The 18,407-nt window shown below is 62.1% G+C and overlaps 1 protein-coding gene across 1 annotated transcript; it reads left to right on the top strand.

Moving 5' to 3' along the window:
• The first annotated feature begins 1,816 nt into the window (after nucleotides 1-1,816).
• TMC6 (transmembrane channel like 6) lies at nucleotides 1,817-18,133 on the top strand. The gene is made up of 23 exons (XM_065897105.1): nucleotides 1,817-1,875; nucleotides 2,030-2,172; nucleotides 2,345-2,440; nucleotides 2,760-2,918; nucleotides 4,221-4,326; nucleotides 4,471-4,564; nucleotides 4,802-5,059; nucleotides 5,350-5,540; nucleotides 6,406-6,550; nucleotides 7,182-7,337; nucleotides 7,764-7,915; nucleotides 8,022-8,103; nucleotides 8,334-8,431; nucleotides 9,497-9,592; nucleotides 9,844-9,919; nucleotides 10,590-10,723; nucleotides 10,857-11,033; nucleotides 11,128-11,206; nucleotides 13,406-13,473; nucleotides 14,710-14,772; nucleotides 15,107-15,298; nucleotides 15,905-16,012; nucleotides 17,986-18,133. Exons 1-23 carry the CDS (start codon nucleotides 1,817-1,819, stop codon nucleotides 18,131-18,133), a joined length of 2,880 nt encoding a protein of 959 aa, XP_065753177.1.
• Nucleotides 18,134-18,407: the final 274 nt, after the last annotated feature.

Below are 18,407 nucleotides of genomic sequence, written 5' to 3'. Positions count from 1 at the left end.
ACTCTCTCAGGGGTGTCCGGGCGGGGGACGTGAAGATCTCAGCTCACCGCAACAGTCAGGTGGCGGGCGTCAGGGGAGAGGGCGGTGGTGTGTGTCTCTCGGGATGGGAAAGGGTGGGGAGGCAGTGTTTGCAGGTGGGTACCACCGGTGGAAAGTGGGCGTGTGGGAGACTGGCAGATGAGGGGTCCAGGGTCTCTCGGAGTTCCTGCCTTCCCTCGGCTCAGAGGCTGGGCCGCGGCTCTGACTGGGCAGTAGCTGCTCCCAGAGGACTGGCTTCCGGCTGGGGTGGGGTTTCTGGAAACGGGCCCCACCCTGCCCCTCCCTACCTGGCTCACGGCTCAGGAATGGTGCACCCTGGGAGCTCCTGCCCAACTTGTCCCTGCCTGGGCAAGGGTGCCAGGGTGCTGGGTACCAGCCGGACAGAAGTCTTGGGCAGTGCCCAGATGCCAGTGCCCAGGTGAGCCCCCATCCTCCAGGCAGCCTCTGAGCACCTTCCATCTCCCTGCTTCTCCCTCCTGGAGAAGGGGTGTGTGTGAGAGGCCTGTAGATCTGAACCTGGGAAGGTCTGTCTTTCTAGGAAGGAATTCCAGCTCTAGGGACTGGATTGGGGGGCACACCCTCAGCCCCAGCTACTTACCATTTCAGGCAGAGTTAAGAGTCCACCTCTTACCTCTCTCTGCTGGTTTCTCCACACTGTGCTCCTTGTGAGAGAGAAGGGGAGGGGGCTTGGACTCTGTGCGGCCTGGGCTCAGAGACTGGACACCCCGAAGTGAGGGCACTGTCTGGGTACAGCCCTAGCGGGACCTGCTCTGTCTGGACACCCTGGCCTCGCCTCAGGAAGCCCCTTGAGCTGAGCCAGCTTTCGTCTGTGCTGAGTTCCCTGGGGGTGAGGGTAGCGAGGAGGGGTGGACAGGGCAGACCGAGGGCTGGGCCCCATCTTGCTGGGGCAGAGCCTGCGGGACTCAGTGGGTGGTTGGGAGCCTGCTGCCCTTGCCCCACTCCCACGGGCTGAAGAGCCTGGACAAGGCCGCCCTGGTTCAGTTGTCTTGGGTGATGGCAGAGCCCGGACAAAGGCTGCCTGTTCAACGCCCAGCACCCCTCCCCCAGCCAGCTGCCCCGGCCTGCGGGAGGTGATGGAATATAGGGGAGTCTCCCAGGAGGGCTGTCAACATTGACGCGCCCAGGGTGGCGTGGAGTGACTCCTGTGGGGGGGATGCAGGGTGGGGCGCTGCCGAGGAGGCCATCCTGTCTGCCGTTCTGTCAGGCGCTGGTGAGGGTGAGGGCCCAGGCTGCTAGCTGTCTGTGGGATTTCCGGCCGGGAGGAAGTGCTGTGTGGTCACGGGCGGGCGCAGGGAAGGTCTCAACTGCTCTGACCTTTCCCACCCAGAGGGCGGCATCTCTGGGTCAGAGCCCTGGGAATGGAGAACCTATCTACAGGCACCCCACCCGCTCCCCATCTCTCAGGGATGGCGTCACTGAGGAAGCCGGTGGGGAGCTGCCCAGACTCCCCTCACTTCCTTCCTCCTTCCCTCCGGAAGGAGCTCCCCCTCAATCCGTTCTGGCCTGAGGATTATTTGGGGCCACTCACTTGGCCACGCGTTTGGTGTTTGTGTGTGGATGGGGGCAGGATGGGGGCTCAGGCAGCCTGGGCTGGGAGTGGCACCCCCCATGGTCCCCAGGGAGTGGGCAGTGGAGCCAGGCTAACTTTGCTGTAACGCTTTCTGTCTCATCACATGGGCAGCGGGAGGCTCCTGAGGCTGTGTCCAGGCTCTGAACTGCCCTAGGTTGGCAGACTGGCTGCGGGTGGGCCGCAGATATGTCCCGGTCGCTGGCTTTTGTCCTCAATGTCCCTGAGACCCCACAGGACCCAGAGGAGTAAGTGCTCTGAGGTGGGGCTGGGGGGCTGGGATGTATCACCCCCAGGGAGGGGTGGTCTGGACCTCAGCCCTTCGGAGGGGGTAGGCTGCTGGGGCGAGGACTGGGTCAGCCGCAGCCTGAACTCCTGCCCCTTCCCCCATTCTCACCGCAGCAGCCAGGAGCCCAGCCCCTACGATGAGAGCGAAGTGCACGACTCCTTCCACCAGCTCATCCAGGAGCAGAGCCGCTGGGTGGCCGAGGAGGGGCTGGAGCTGCAGCACAGGGCGCTGGGGGCTGGAGCCCTGGGGGCCTCAGGTGAGCCCGCCTGCCCCGGCCCAGGCCGGGTGCTGGGATGTGTGGGCCGGACACGGAGCCTCTCAACCTCTCAGGAAGCCCCTCCTAGCAGCCTGGAGCAGCTGGTGGGCAGGGGATATCTCCGGCCAGTGGTGTCTGTAGAACCTCTGGACGAGTCTTTCTTGCTGGGCAGGCAGTGACCGCCAGGCCTTGCTGGGGCCCGAGGGCGCCCCTGTCTACAGCACGGCCACACTCCACATCTTGGCCAGCATGCCCAGTCGCACCATTGGTGAGTGGGACCCTCTGCCTTTGGACCCTGGGCTGGGCTGCGGTTTCCGGCGGGGATCTGTGTACCTCAGAGCCAGGCCTCTTTGGCTCTTACCCCACCCTGTCTGCTGCTTGGAGGCCCAGCTCAGTCCCATGCAGCCTCGCCGCGGTCTAAAAACGACTCCGGAGTCGTCACGGGGATAAAAATATGCTCTTGGGAACCCGGTGGTGCTTGAGGTCTCTTGTGAAAGAACTTTCATGGGTCCTGGGAAGGAGCGGGGGGGCAGCCCCTGCCTCTACATAAGAGGGGCGCGTCCCCCCCTGACCAGCGGCCTCCACAGGCCGGAGCCGCGGCGCCATCATCTCCCAGTACTACAGCCGTACGGTGAGGCTGCGCCGCAGGGCCGGCCGGCCTCAGCTCAGAGATGTGGGCCGCTCAGCCCGGCCCAGCCTCCGCCTGTACGACCTGGAGCTGGACCCCGCGGTCCTGGAGGAGGATGGTGAGTGAGGGGGGCCCGGAGCCTCGGTGGGGAGGAGGTCAGCAGGCTGGGTCGGGGGACGGGGGTGCAGTGGGCTGTCTGAAGGCCCCCAGCGGTGAGGTCTCTTTGCAGGGGTATGGGAGTGTCTCGGCGTTCGGCCACTGGCGTAGAGAAGTGCGTGCCTTTCCAGCTGCACAGTGTTTGGCTCATGCAGGCACGCGCTCCACAGCGTCTGTTGAGTGTTTGTAGTGTCGCAGACGCTGGTGTTGGCTTTGGGATGTGATGGTGGTAAGCAGACCCAGTCAGCTCTCATGCAGCTTATCGTCTGCCTTGTGAAACAGGCAGGAACCAAATAAATGGATAAGTGGATGGTTGAAGCTCAGATAAGGGCAGCTGAGGAAAGGCACGCCGCAGGAGAGTGTCACGGAACCTGTCTAGCCTGGAGCGACCCAGGAAGGCTTCCTGGAGGAAGTGACACTAGAGTCAATGGGGCATGGGCAAAGGCCCTGAGGTGGGAGCCTGCCGGCTTGCCTGAGTATCCGGGAGGCCTGTGTGGCGGGGCTGGAGAACAAGGAAGAGTGGTCGTAGGAGGGAGCAGGGCCCAGCTCACAGGTTGGTCTTCAGCCAGGTGATCTCTGGCATCAGTGCCCAGGGGCTTGGGTACTTCCTGGGGCCCTGCCTGTGTTTCCTCTCCCTGTTTACCCAAGGCCTGCAGCTGGTGGGTGACGGAGCAGTGCAGGGTGGTGTGGGCTCTGAGGTCAGGATGGACGTTCCAGTTTCATTGTGTAAACTACGCCAGGTGTCTGCTTTCTGGTCATTTTTTATCTGTAAAGTGGGGTTAAAACAGCACCCCCTTTCCAGGGTGGTTGTGAAGATGAAAGGAACGAGGACATAGGGGAGGGGCAGATCTCCAGGTCCCGCCCTCCCCTACTCACCCCACCAGGCCTTGGCATAGTGGGATGTGGTGGGGGGACAGTGGGGACTGCTGAGTGGGGGGTGGACGGGGCTCAGGGGCATTGGGGGGTCAGAGCAAGATGCGAGTGGGGACCCAAGAGGAGAGTTTGGTTCAAGGCAGAGGGGCCCCTGGGCTGGGCCTCAGAAGAGGCTGGGAGCTTGATCGTGTCCTGGGCTCCAGGGGGCAGAGGTGACAGAGCGACGGCCAGTGGGGGTGTGGGACAGGTGAGCAGCACAGGGTCCTAGCAGAGAGGAGCCGTCGGGCCCGGCAGGGCGGCAGAGGCCTGTGTTGCCGGGGAACGGCCACAGTTGTGGGAGGGAGGGAAGGATGCTGCGGGGAACCTGCAGGGCTCCCTCCTGCTCCTACAGAGAAGCAGGGCCTCCTGGTGAAGGAGCTTCAGGGCCTGACGGTGGCCCAGCGGGACCACATACTCCGGGGGATGCCGCTGAGCCTGGCCGAGAAACGCTGCCTGCGGTCAGTGCCCCTTGGCCTCGTGCGGACCCCAGCCCCACTTCCTCGGCTGGGCGTGGTGGTTGGTGAGAAGGGCCCTGAGCCTGCGGTGGGCGGGTGGTCCCTGGGAGGGAGTGGACCAAGCTCTGACGCTGCCTCTGCCCCCAGAGAGGAGAGCCGGCCCCCGAGGGGCAAGCGGAGGGCCCAGGGGCGCCATGGGCTCCTCTCCTGCTGCAGCCGGCTGCGTGACAGCTGTATCCTGGTAGGCGCCTCTGGGCGGCTGGGGGCGGGGGCACTGAGGGGGGCCACGTGTTCTCCCTCCGCGTGCCGCTCGTGGGGTCCTCTAGCCTTCAGCCTGGCTCTGGGTGTGATCGACCCCCCCTCCCCTAGCGGCTTCCCCTCCACTGCCCCTGCGCTCTAGGCCTGGCCCGGGGTCTGGTTGGGGGCCGGCTCCCCTCTCCAGCCTCGCCTGAGGGCTGTCCTGCTGCTGGCCCCACAGGCGTCGCACAACCTGGGGCTCGCGCTGCTCTCGGGGCTGCAGGCCCTGATGCCCTGGCACTATGCCCTGAAGCGGATCGGGGGCCAGTTCGGCTCCAGCGTTCTCTCCTACTTCCTCTTCCTCAAGACCCTGCTGGCCTTCAACACGCTGCTGCTGCTGCCACTGCTGGCCTTTATCGTGGCCGTGCAGGCAGCCTTCCCGCCTGCGCCCTCGGGCTCCGCGCCCGCCTTCAGGGGCCTGGAGCTTCTCACGGGTGGGGTGAGGCTTGGTGGGGGCGGGCAGGCGCCCCCTTGTCACGGCTTCCTCCAGGGATCCCCACCCCACCCCTTGCTGCGACTCCGGGAGGGGGGTGCCCTGGCAGCTCCAGGGTGGCCGCGGCCCTTTGCCCACCTCCGTGTTCTCCTCACTGCCCCTGCCCTGGCCCTTCCCCTTCTGCCTTTCCCCTCGCCCTGCCCCCTGGGTGCCCTCCATCTGCCTTCCAAGCCTGAGGGTGGGTCAGGTGCAGGGAGGGGGAGAGTCCCTGATGTGGCCGGGCGTCCTCTCTACAGGGCTGCTTCACCCACACCGTCATGTACTACGGCTACTATAGTAACGCGACGCTGAACCAGCCGTGTGCCTCCCCACTGGATGGCGGCCAGTGCACGCCTGAGGCGGGCGGCCTGCCCTACAACATGCCCCTGGCCTACCTCTTCACCGTGGGGGTAGCTTTCTTTATCACCTGCATCACTCTGGTGTACAGGTAATAGCCCTCCACTCTATGACCCTGGCTCTGAGCACCATTGATCCACCCATGCATCCATCTGTCCATCCATCCATCCATCCATCCAGCTACCCATCCATTCATCCGTCCAGCTACCTATCCATCCACCATCACTTCATCATCCATTCATCCATCCAACATCACTCCATCCGTCCATCCATCAACCGTGCATCCATGGATCCTGCCTTCCTTCCATTCATCCATCCACACTTTCATCCATGCACCCATCCATTCCACAAACATTTGCTGTGCTCTGCTCAGGACGGGCAGGTAAGTGAGTTTGGTGCATGTCCTTGAGAAGCTTGCTGTCTACAGGAGAAGACAGGCCAATGAGGAGGCTGGGAAACTCCTGGTGTTATGTTGCCCCGGTGTTTTGGAGCATAGGAGAGGAAGTCAGACCAGCTCCCCAGGGCGGTGGCACTCATCCCAGAGAGGGAGGTTAAATAAGGGTGGGCTGGAGAAAGGCCGGGGAAGGTGTTTTGTTATCGGGAGAGGCAGTGCAAAGGCCCTGAGGTGAGCCTGACCCCTCTGCAGCCACGTTTGGGTGGGAGGCAGCCGGCCGTGTTGGTGGGGAGTGGAGCCTGACCCCTCTTCTAGCCACTTGTGGCTGGCGGGCACCCTGTTGGTCAGGGCTGATCTAAGAGTGGCCGGCAGTCCACACCAGGAGGCTGAGAGCTCTGGGCTAGAGGTGGGGCAGGGAGAGTGGCCGGAGGCCCATCCAGCGCTGGGAGGGCTCCCCTGAGTGGGTGGTAGGTTTTGGCTGCAGGGAACATCCCATCTGTCTTCTCCCGGCCTCTGCGCCTTCTGCCCCATCTCACCCTCTGCCTGCCTCTGCTTCTCCCAGCATGTCCCGCTCTTTTGGGGAGAGCTACCGGGTAGGCAGCACTTCGGGGGTCCATGCCATCACTGTTTTCTGTTCCTGGGACTACAAAGTGACTCAGAAATGGGCCAGCCGCCTCCAGCACGACAACATCCGAACCCAGCTGAAGGTGGGCTGCCCAGGGGCCCTGGGGCCGCTGTCCCCCACCCCGTGTCCAGGGAACACCAGTCAGGGCCTGCTCCGGTGGGAGAGGGTTAGGGCTGCTCTCGGGCCCTCTCCCCGGAGTCCCCGTGTCCTCCGGCCCCCGCGGGCAGAGGCCTGCAGGGTGCCAGCTGGCACGTGTCCCAGTCCCCGGAATAGCCCTGGGGTACACGAGAGGACACTGCCCAAGGCCTCAGGGCTTGAGGGTGGCTGGCCTGGGCCTCGCGGAAGGTTCTCTGCCTGTCTGGGGTTTCCCGCTGCGGGATTCGGGTCAGGGCAGCTCACGGCTTTGACCCGGCTGATGGGCACCCAGGGAGTGCCCTGGGGCTCCGGGTCAGCGAGGGTACGGCTGTCCACAGGCAGGACAGCTCAGGAGGCAGGGCTGGGGAGGGTGCGTGGGAGCGGCTGGGGCAGGCCTCAGCCTGCGGCCCCGTCCTGGGGTCTCCTGGTGCCTGGAGGGGCCCCAGAGCAGGGGGAGCGACGGGCCGTGGCCCCAGGGGTGGGCGGGAGGCGACCCCCGGTGCTCCCCGAGCCTCCCTGTGTGTCTGCGTGTCTCCGGGGGTCTGTGCCGCGGGTGACGGGCCCGCTGCCGCCCCCAGGAGCTGCTGGCCGAGGGGCAGCTGAGGCAGCGCCCCCGGAGGGCGTGCGGACGGCTGCAACAGGCGGCCGTGCTGGGGCTCGTTTGGCTGCTGTGTTTGGGGACCACGCTGGTGTGCGCCCTGGCCGTCTACACCTTCTCAGAGCTCGTGATCCAGGTGCGGGGAGGGCGTGGGGGTCCCCGCGGAGGCTCCGGCCGTGGGGTCAGATGCCTGCTTCGTTAGACTGGGCCCCCTGCGGCCCCGCCGCCTCCGCCCGGGCCCTCCCTGGAGGCCACTTCCCTCACGAGCCTTGCTCTCATTCTTGTTCTGTCTCAACACTCTCCCTATTTTTCTGTCCTTTTGTTTTCTCGTCTTCTTTTGGTTTCTCTTTTCTTCCCCCACACCTGTGTTCCATCCCCCGTTCTCCCCCTCCCACGCCCCTTCCTGTGCGGTTTGAACACGGGGCCTGGGGCGAAGGGTGGCGTGCCTGCCACTTCCACCCCCTCCTTCCGCCCCGGGAACCCCTCCTCCGTCTCGGGCCCATCAGTGGACCTGCCTCTGTCCTTGGGGCGCTGACCTCTGGCCCTCCCCCTGCCGTAGCAGAGCCGCGTGTCTGCTGAGCGGGACGGGGCGCTGCTGGCCCTGCCCCTGGTGGTCTGCCTTCTCAACTTGGGGGCCCCCTACCTGTTCCGCGTCCTGGCCGTCCTGGAGCGGCACGACTCCCCGGTGCTAGAGGTGTACGTGGCCATCTGCAGGTGCATGGTCGGATGGGACCGCCAGGTGGGGCTTTCTGGGGCGGGACCTCTGTCTCCCAGGCACCCCTCCCTCAGCCTGTGCACGCCCTCCCCCCTCTTTCCGCAGGAACCTCATCCTCAAGGTGGTCATCCTGGGGATTCTTTGCTACCACTGGCTGGGCCGCAGGGTGGGCACCCTGAAGGACCAGGTGAGGGCGGGCCGGGCAGTGCTGGCAGAGGCGTGGGGCTCCCCGGGCCCCTCAAGAGGGTCTGCCCTGGTCCCAGGTTGGGGGTGGACGTGGTGGCCCCTCACAGCAGCCAGCCCTCACCTCATCTTACCTGGCCCGGTCTACAAGCGTATTGGAGGCCCCCAGGTGGGCATGGGGAGCAGGGGTGGGGGGCACCAGGGCACTGGGGGCTGAGGCCGCGTCCGTTTCAGTGTTGGGAGGACTTTGTGGGCCAGGAGCTGTACCGGCTCATGGTGATGGACTTCATCTTCACGCTGCTGGACACGCTTCTGGGGGAGCTGGTGTGGAGGTGAGGCCCCAGGGGCGGGTCCCTGCGCTCACCTCCTGGGCACCTGGGCTCCCCCTGTGGAAGGGCTCCTGGCATCCTCACCTGTGTGGTGGAGGTGAGGGTCATTCAGGCGGTTCTCAGGCCTCTGAAAATCAGGACCTGACCCCAGATTGGGGCCATAAATCTCTACCCATGACGGCTCTTCTGTAAAATATCGATAAACTGAGAAAAACATTTAGGAGACAGGATGTAACCTATTTTGAGATTGGAAAGGAAAACAGGTTTCAAAATGATGCATATGGTATAATCTGTCTCACACAAAGGAAAAAGGGGTGGGGAGGAAGAACAGAAAGTAGAGGAACGTTTTCAGATGTCCTGGCTACGAGTGCTAGCATTGTAGGTGTCGTTTCCTTCTTTTTGTGTTTTCTTTGAGAACATATGAATTTAATAATAATAAGATTTTTAAAAAGCCGTAAAACAGGGACTTCCCTGGTGGCGCAGTGGTTAAGAATCCGCCTGCCAGTGCAGGGAACATGGGATGGAGCCCTGGTCCAGGAAGATCCCACATGCCGTGGAGCAACTAGCCCGTGCATCACAACTACTGAGCCCGTGCTCTAGAGCCCACGAGCCACAACTACTGAGTCCACATGCCAGAACTACTGAGCCTGCGCTCTAGAGCCCGTGCTCTGCAACAAGAGAAGCCACCGCAATGAGAAGCCTGTGCACTGCAATGAAGAGTAGCCCCTGCTCGCCACAGCTAGAGAAAAGTCCACGTGCAGCAACGAAGATACAATGCAGCCAAAAAAAAAAAAAAAAAAAAAAAAAAAAGGCAGTAAAACATTTGATGCTGACGTGCACATTTATACCCGGGTGTATCCGTACATGCTTAGAAAAAGGATGGAGATGAAGCTGGCTGCAGTGTGGACCCTTCAGGGTGGGACCCCAGGCCGCCGTCTCCCCTCTGCATCACTGGGCACTCTGGTGGGGCGGGCAGGGTCTTCAGCTTGGCGTGCGGGTCGGGGTGGGGACGAGGGTCTGTCTTGGGGATTGGCCCTCCTGCGTGACCCCAGTGGTTCTTCTGCCCAGGCTCATCTCTGAGAAGAGGTCTCAGGGGAACGGGAAGCCTGAGTTCGACATTGCGGGGAATGTTCTGGAGCTGATTTACGGGCAGACCCTGACCTGGTGAGCATCTCCCACTTGTGTCCCAGTGCCTGGCCCTTGGGGAGGCTGACCGCTTCCCCCTGGGCCACAGCAAGACCCAGCCCTGGGAATCTGGAGTGACCTGACCCTCACTTCCCCGGGGACCCAGTCTCAGCTCCACGGGGTCCCGACGCCGAGCCAGGCCCGGGTGGCCTTTCTAGGCCTGGGGAGCCACACAGGGGTCAGGACCCAGCCTCTGGGGTGCAGCCCTCTCCTCTCCTCGCTCTCCTCAGGCTGGGGGTCCTCTTCTCCCCGCTGCTCCCCGCCATGCAGATCATCAAGCTGCTGTTCCTCTTCTACGTCAAGAAGGTAGAGGTGCCGCCGGGTCCTGGGAGGGCGGCGGGGCCTGGGGAGACTGTGCAGCCAGGGTGGCCGCTGGGCCGGCAGATGCGGAGCCCTGACCCAAGTGGTGTGGGGCTGGCAGCCCAGGGCCACCCTCTGGGGTCAGTCCCACGGGCCACAGCTGACCCCCGCCCCGCCCCTGCATCGCTGCCTTTGTCAGGGTCCGTGGTCACTGCCAGGTGCCCATGTGCACGGGCCAGGGCTTAGGGCCGGGGGCCTGGGAGTGCTCGGGACCAGGTCCTTCTCCCCGGTCCTGTGCTTCCTCCTCTGTACAAAGTGGATGCTGCTCTGGGGGTGCTGCCGGAGATGACGTTCACAAAGCGTTGGGCACGGTGGAGGTGGCTTTTAGTATCAACCCTTTCACGGGCAGGTGACCTGGCCAGCCTGCCCCCCGTGAGCCTCAGTCTCCCCTCCATAGACCAGGAGGTAGCCCCGCTGGCCCTTTCCAGCCTGTGGGCTGAGATTCTGAGTGTCTGCTTCTCTGCGGGGCTGTCCTGGGGGATCGGCTCGGGCTCCCCCTGCAAGCAGAACACCCCCAGCCCACTGCCGGCCTTGCCCCCTTCCCTCTTGGAGGCCCCACCAGGCCTGGGGGAGGGTGGGTGGCAGGGTGGTGGCAGAGCGCAACCTTTGTCCCCAGACCAGCCTGATGGCCAACTGCCAGGCGCCCCGCAGGCCCTGGAAGGCCTCCCACATGAGCACCGTCTTCATCTCGCTGCTCTGCTTCCCCTCCTTTCTGGGCACTGCCGTCTTCGTCTGCTACGCCATCTGGCAGTGAGTGGGCCCTCGGCCTCCGGGGGGCGGGATGGGGAGCTGCCCCCTGGGGCCGCTGTGGCCGCGGTTTGGGTGGTGTGGGGGTGGCCTTTGTCCGGGCTGAGGGGTCAAGCCGCCCGCCCTCTTCCCCCAGGGTGAAGCCCTCGAGCATCTGCGGCCCCTTCCGGACCCTGGACACCATGTATGAGGCAGGCAAGGTGTGGGTGCGCCACCTGGAGGAGGCGGGCCCCGGGGTCTCCTGGCTGCCCTGGATCCACCAGTACCTGGTGGAAAGTGCCTTCCCCATCTACTTGGCATCGGCTCTGCTGCTGTGAGTGGGGGACAGGCTCGGGTGGGGGCCCTGGTCTCCCTCCCCCGGGGCTCCTGCGCGGGGGGGGCCCAGCCTGAGCGGCCATCTCCCGCAGGGCCGTGATCTACTTCAACATCCAGGTGGTGAAGGGCCAGCGGAAAGTCATCTGCCTCCTCAAGGAGCAGCTAAGCAATGTGAGTGCCCCTTGGGCTCCCACCTCGGGAGCCCCCCCCGCCCCCCGCATCCCCACTAGAGGCTGCCCAGCCTTGCCCGCAGGCTGTCCCTCCCTTCCTGCGCAGTTACTGGGCCTCCCACCACCTTTGAAAACAAGTCACTACCCCGTAGGTCAGAGTCACTTGGGCTGGCATTTCCCCAGACAGGAATGGCCTTTCACCTGGTCCTGTCCTCCCGGAGTCTGGGCTGGCTGCTCAGGGGCACCTGTCAGTGACAGCGGGTCTCCCCTGAACACTTGGTGGGCCCTGACCTCATCCCCAGGGCCCCAACCTTGCACCCAGGGCCCTGACATCACTCTCCCCACTGCTGTTTCTTCTTTTTTCCTTTTCCTTCCCAGTGTACTTAATGCTTGAGCCCACCTTGGGGCCAGCTGGTGCCTGTGTCCCCTAGGCGGTCACATCAGGGCTGGTGGCCACCAGCCACTCTTCGTTAGAAATGACTTGGGGGTCAGCTGCTGGGTGTCAGCTGAGGCAGGACAGGGCTGGGGTGCAGCTCGCCTGTGACTCTGCTGCTGGCTAATTGGTGCAGGGACTCTGGGTCAGGTCTTCTTGGGTGGAAGGATGCCCTGGGGACAGCTCCCACTTTTTATACGGTTGTAAGTAAGGCGGTACAAGGTAACCCCTCTCCTCCCCTTTCACAAACCGAGGGCAGGGCTCAGGCTGGGCATTTTGGCTGAGGTTCAGGTATTGGAAGTGGGCTTTTCCCAACCGGCTCCTGCCCTACCTTGTAGAGTTTTGGGGCCTGCGGTGTCCCGTGGTGGTGGGACGCACAGCAGCGTCGGGAGGGGAATCCCAGCTCCACCCGCCGTTCCTCTAGGAGCTGAAGGACGGTTCCCCAGGCGGCCCTTGCTGCAGGCTGGGTCCTCCCAAGGCCGAGGCTGGCCCTGGTTCTGAGTCTTTGGGGCCACACTTCTGATCTCAGCCTGCGCTCGGAACATCTTTTCCCTGGCCTGGGCAGGTGGCTTACTCAGGTGCACAGCCCTCTGTACCCACCAACTCGATGGAGAGAAAATGGGGAGGTCTCTTAAGGAGGTCCCACCTCGTAGTGTCTCAGCGCCTTCGTGGGTGAGCCAGGGTCCCCAGCGCCCAGAACGCATCCTGACCAAATTGCTGTTTTCCCTTTGTGAAGACTCCCTGCGAGGAATCCAGTCTGACCCCGGGGTTCGATGGGCCCTGAAATCCGCCTGATGTTTACTGGGTCCTAGACTTAAAGCTTTATGTGCGTTTTCACAGTCACTTGTCCAAAGAGCCCTGGGTTGGCCAGTACCTGCCCCAAAGACGTCTTTGTCCTAATCCCAGAAGCTGTGAATATGCCACGGTTACGTGGCATTGGGGTTGTGGGATTAGGTTCGCAGATGGAATTACAGTTGCTAATCAGCTGACCTGGAGGTGGGAGATTATCCTGGATTATTCGGGTGGGCATGATGTAATCGTAAGGTCCTTAAGAAAGGAAGTGGGTGAGTCACTGTCAGAGAAAGAGGTGTGAGAAAGACTGGACTGGCCATTGCTGGCTCTGAAGGAGGCCATGAGCCCAGGGATGTGGGCAGACTCAGAAGCTGGAACAGGCAAGGATAGATTCTCCCCAGAGGCTCCCGAAGGAACCAGCCCTGCTGACTCCTTGATTTTAGCCCACTGAGACCCATTTTGGACTTCTGACCTCCAGAACTGATGTTACATTTGTGTTGTTTTAAACCACTAAGTTTCCATAATTGATTAGGTCAACAATAGCAAACTAATAAAAGCCCCATGACACAGACATTTGTATCCCTCTTTTACAGATGGTGACCGAGGTCAGAGGGGAGGTAATTTGCCCAAGACAGACTAAGTGTCAGGGCCGGTTGCACATTGAGTCAGGCTGGGTAGGCAGCCCTCACTGTGCAACTGATCACATTTCCCTTTTCACCTTGGCCACTAGGAAGCTTAGATGCATATGTGTGTGTGTGTGTGTGTGTGTGTGTGTGTGTGTGTGTGTGCGCCCACTACTTGGCTCTTGGTATTTCCTTGTCCTTGTTTGGTGCCTCTGTCCCCCTTCTTTAAACTTTTTGTGCTTGTGATGTCAGACACTCTTTATGAGCTACCCCAAGTGCAGTCTGGAACAGGGCACTTCTGGACGGACACGTGATGGCTGTTTTCTCAGCCTTTGTGTTCTGGCATTTCTAGGAGGGGGAAGACAAAATCTTCTTAATCAACAAGCTTCAGCGTATCTATGAGAGGAAGGAGAGGAGCAGGTGAGGGGCCCTGGAGGGGAGTGTGTGGGGGAGAAGGAACGGGTGCTGCACCAGGAGGCCTCTTCCCGCCGGCGGTGGGGAGGGAAGTGGCTGCCGGCGTCCCTGGGTGGCCTGCAGCCTCTTGGGACTCCCCTACCCTCTTTCCCCACCTTTCCTCCTCAGGTGTGTGGGGCATTTGGGGGAGGAAGAAAAGTTTGCTGAGAAAGGAAAAAAAAGAAATGAAGGAACTGTGTGCAGGGGGCAAGGTGGAGCTGGGGGTCTCTCACGCCCTTTCCCTCCTCTCTGCCACCCCCGTCTTTCTTTATTTAAATATTTATTTATTTTATTTATTTTTTGGCTGTGTCGGGTCTTAGTTGCGGCCCGCGGGATCTTCGTTGAAGCATGTGGGCTCTTTTGTTGTGGAGCGTGGGTTCCAGAGTGCGTGGCCTCTGTAGTTGTGGCACGCGGGCTCTAGCTGAGGCACGCGAGCTCAGTAGTTGTGGCGCGTGGGCTTAGTTGCCCCACAGCACGTGGGATCTTAGTTCCCCATCCAGGGATCGAACCCACATCCCCTGCACTGGAAGGCGGATTCTTTACCACTGGACCACCAGGGAAGTCCCTCTGCCACCCGCGTCCTGATGGGTCGGGGGTCAGCCTGGCTGGCCTTCTCAGACCCCTGCCCCCATTCTCCCCGTGAGGTGAACACCCCGCCCGGGCGCCCCCCCCCCCCCCCGAATGCTGCTGCCTCAGCCCCGGCTGCCCTGGCGCAGGGCTGGGGCTGTTCCTGCGGCCGCACATCTCACCCTTCAACTGTTACCTGCGGCTGAGCCCAGGGAAGGGGAGATGAACTCAGACATCGTCCTGCTGCCTGGACAGACAGGCCACCCACGGGAATGCACACACACCCCTCCTCAAGCCCCGCCCGGCCAGGTGGGCCAGCTGAGGTCTGCAGGTCGAGGCCCCTGGGGCTCCCCCGCCCCGACCCCAGGCAGCAGGAGCCCCCAGAACGAGCCATCTAACAAGATCCCCTGCCCACACCACTCCCTCCCTTGCCAAGGCCTACCGGTGGTGAGTCCCGGCCTCGTCCGGCTCCTTCCACTTCTCTCCAGAGCCTTTCAGCCCTGGGAGGCCTGGAAACAGCTCCTGAGGAAGGCTGCTGGGGATCCTCTGGGATGACCGTGGGGCTTCTCAGCCTCCCAAGCGAGGCCCGCGCTGCCCAAGGCAACGGGGCCCCTTGCCAACTCCCCTTTCTGGCAGGGTTGGTAGGACCGAGGAGGCCGTGATGCCCCCGGCCGTATTCACAGACGACTGGGATGCCCAGTAGGACAGTGCTGGGCCTGGCAGCCCGGGAACCCTGTCACCCTCGGTTCCCATGGACCTGCAGACACAGATGCCGCCTGGAGATGGCCCTGCTGGGACACGGGGAAGGTGACGGGAGTCTGCAGCCCGTCTGAGGCTGGAGCACCCCCGGTGGACCCTGCCCAGGACTCTATTTATTCTGATTAAACACATTTTGCGAAGTGGGCTTGTCTTGTGGGAGTCCATGCTTATGTTCAGGCCTGCCCAGGTGCCCAGGGCTGTAGGTACAGGCCGTGGATGACCTCCAGGCCGAGGTCATGGGAACTTCGGCCTCGTGCATGTGCCGCCCCTTCAGTTTCTCCCTCTGGTTCTTCAAGGCTGCTCTCCTTGTCAGGCCAGGGCCCTGTGGCCTACCAGATGCCCGAGGGGCCTCCCCTGGTGCCGGGCTCCCCATGAAGCAGACTCTGTGCGGCTTCAGTGTTGAGCGCAGGGCGCCCTCTTCTGGCCCCGCCCCCAATGGCAGGGATGGACCGCGCGGCAGCTTCAGGTGCTGCCCTGCCAGCCTTGCGGGACGAGAACGGGGGTGCGTGGAGGGTGACGAAGTGATGCTCTAGTGGTTACTGGGGTGGGGGTGGAGGGAAAATATAGGGCGGGACCGGGGTGGGTCATTTGCTAGTAACTAGCCGTGGCGAGAGGAGCCTGCAGGCCGAAGAGCAGCCAGCGCCCAGGCCTGTGGCAGGAGCGGGGTCTGGCTGCTGTGACTGGCGGGGGGTGACCCCGGGTCCTGCCAGGCTGTGCTTGAGGAGCCTGTGGGGTGCCGTGGACCAGAGGGTGCGGGGAGGAGGGGACGGAGCTATCACAGATCCAGTGCCCGCTGTCCACAGGAGCTGGGGCAGCGGCCGCCGTGGGAAAGGATGGGAGAGCGGCGATGGGCCCACGTTCCTCATCCCAGCAGGGAACCTGGGAGAGCAAACCTGGCCTGGGGGGGCCAGGCCAGCCCCGCAGTGAAGATGCCACTGCCGTTAGCAGTGCTCCCAGCTGGGCCCACGCTAACCCCGAATGGTCCCTCTTCTGAGGACGGTCCCACGCAGGGTGCTCCTGCATTTGGCAGACGTCCAGGGGCAGACTGTCACCTTTCTCTGGCGCCCGACAGATCAGGCAGGATTCCTGGGCCTGTTGTGGCTGGTCCCAGCCAGGAGGTGCTTAAGGACCTCTACGAGTCGTTGGCCTGGGCTGTGTCTCCGGGCATGAGTGCCGCTGGGTGAGGTCGGGTGAGGACACTCACCTGGGCTCTAGGGGCCAACACCCCCGCAGATGTCTGCCTCTGTGTGAAGAGGATGCACTTTTGGATGGTTGGATGGATGGACATAAACTGACCACATCAGTCTGAGCTGGCACTGCCACCAGCTATGACTGGGCCCACTTCGCCTGCCTTGCAACAACTATGAGGTCAGTCAGGATGAGCTACTGACGACAAATAGGCGAAAGGCCCGCGGGTATTTCTGCAGAAGCCACGTGTGATGGTCATTTGGTGGCCCTGGCTGTCGACTCAAGCGCCAACTGAGGTGTTGCTGTGAAGGCATCTTGTAGGTGCTCGGCACCCAGTCAGCTGGCTTTAAGGGTTTTATCCCCAGTGACATGTGTGGGCCTCATCCAATCAGTCGAAAGTCCTCAAGAGCAAGGCTGAGGTTTTCCGGAGAAGAAATTCTGCCCAGGGCTGCGGCACCACCCGACCTGGCCGTGTACAAACTCCAGGCTCGCCAGCCCTGCTACCGCTGGAGCCAGGTCTCTTTACAGGCACACCTATCGCCCATCGGAGCTGTTTCTGATACACACGTGGCCTCAAGGTCCTCCAGCTGGAATATTCCGTGGTGGATCCTGTGTGGGGCTGACCCAGCGAGCGATGGCCGTGGAGTCAGATGGGCCTGCATTTGACCCTCATCAGCTCATGGCCTCGGGCACATTCTGTAACCTCTCCCAGTCTCAGTCCTCACCTCATGGGGCTGTTGAAACAACAGACACAGTCCTACACAGTGTTTAGCACCCTGCCTGGCACATAGGAGTTTTGCTAAAAAAAAAAAAAAAAAGCAAAGAGCTAGCTGTGACTGCCAAATGAGACGCGCTGAACTCTCGGAAATGGCTATTCCAATGGGTAGGCGGCCGACAGTCTCAGCCTGACAGGCTTCCTCTGACACTGCCTCTGCCCTGGCTGCTCGGTGGAACCAACTGGGGAGATGTAAAAACTCGGGGGCCTGGGCCCCAATCAGAGATTCCGGTTGAACGTGTGAGACGTGCCCTGGCACTGGGATTTTAAGAACTTTCTGGCTAATTCTAACACGCAGCCAGGGTGGAGAACCAGTGAAATGTCCCTTAAGCCTGAGGCTTCTGCGCACTTAGGGAGCATCTGGAAACGTGCTTCTGCTTTTCAGGATGACTGGGGATCCAGGCTCCGGGGCCAGGCCTGCCACACGGTCTGCCATTCAGGGGACGGTCCCACACAAGCTAAGCTGTGAAAACTGATGTGTAAAGCCAGTAAGTTAACTACATGTTTCCAGCACGACTCTTATGTGGTTTCTCCTTGATCCGCCCCATATGTTCTATTCCCGCAAAGAATCTTCTCGAAACGCCTTCCTGAGCGAGCGCGTGCTCAGCAACTCAGCCCCTCGGACCTCGCCGTTTACGCGGTTAGAATCAGCGCTGGCCCGGACGGCTCCCTCCTGGCCTCTCCTCTCCACTCAACAGTCCCTTCTTCGCACATCAAGCTTCTACCCACTGAGCACCCTGCCTTCTCTCTTTGCCTTCTCCCACGGTATCGCCACAATGATTTTTTTTTAAAAGTGCAGCTCTGAGCCTTGATTTTTCTCTTGATCCCAGACACCGAGCCTCCTTTTCACCTGAGGGTACCAGGAGCCGCCTCCACTCCAGGCCATGAGGCTGTCAGTTGGCTTACCCTGTGTTCCCCACCTGTCCCCTACTTTCCCCGGGCCTGGGAGGAAAGTGCCACCTCCTCCATGAGGCCTGCCTCAACCTGGAGGCACTGGGCTTGTTCTCCTAGGAGCAGGCATGGGGCCGGCTCGCTCCCTGTAGCGATGCTGGACTCACGGGCACTGAACGAACACTTGCAGAAGGGCTGCTCACAGCTCCGGCAGGGTCGGTGCCTCCAGGTGCGTACAAGGGTAGGGTGTCAAGTACATTCCACTGTCCACATTCTGAGTTCCATGAGTTTCGTTCTAGCCTTTTGCTTCTCCTCCGGATGGTGGCTCTTCTGCGCTTTCCTCCTCCGCTTTCTAAAGAGGCCAGTCAGAGCCGGGAGCTCGCCGTCTCGCCTGCGGGGGCCAACCCGGGTCCTATCTTCTCGATAAAACGTGACCGAGGCGCCTAAGAGTGGAGAGAAAAAGACACTCACTCCGCTGGTCTCTGAGCGGGGGTCACAAAGGACATTCTGGCTGGTTTTCAAGAGGCTGTCTTTACAATCCTGACGTGACAGGAGCACCGGTGCTGAACTTACTTAAGGTCATGGCAGGCGACCCAGGGGTGGACCTGAGAGCCAGACCCGAGTGTTCTGACTGCCGCCTGAACCCCGTGGGGAGAAGGCTGCTGCTGCTTTGCCCAGTGCCGTCACTTCAACTGTGCTTGTACAAGACGCTCTGTAAAGT

This window comes from Phocoena phocoena, chromosome 19 (genome assembly GCF_963924675.1).
Source record: "Phocoena phocoena chromosome 19, mPhoPho1.1, whole genome shotgun sequence".
NCBI lineage: Eukaryota > Metazoa > Chordata > Mammalia > Artiodactyla > Phocoenidae > Phocoena > Phocoena phocoena.
Note: the sequence above shows the minus strand (reverse complement) of the source record. Positions and strands in the feature narration are given on the sequence as shown.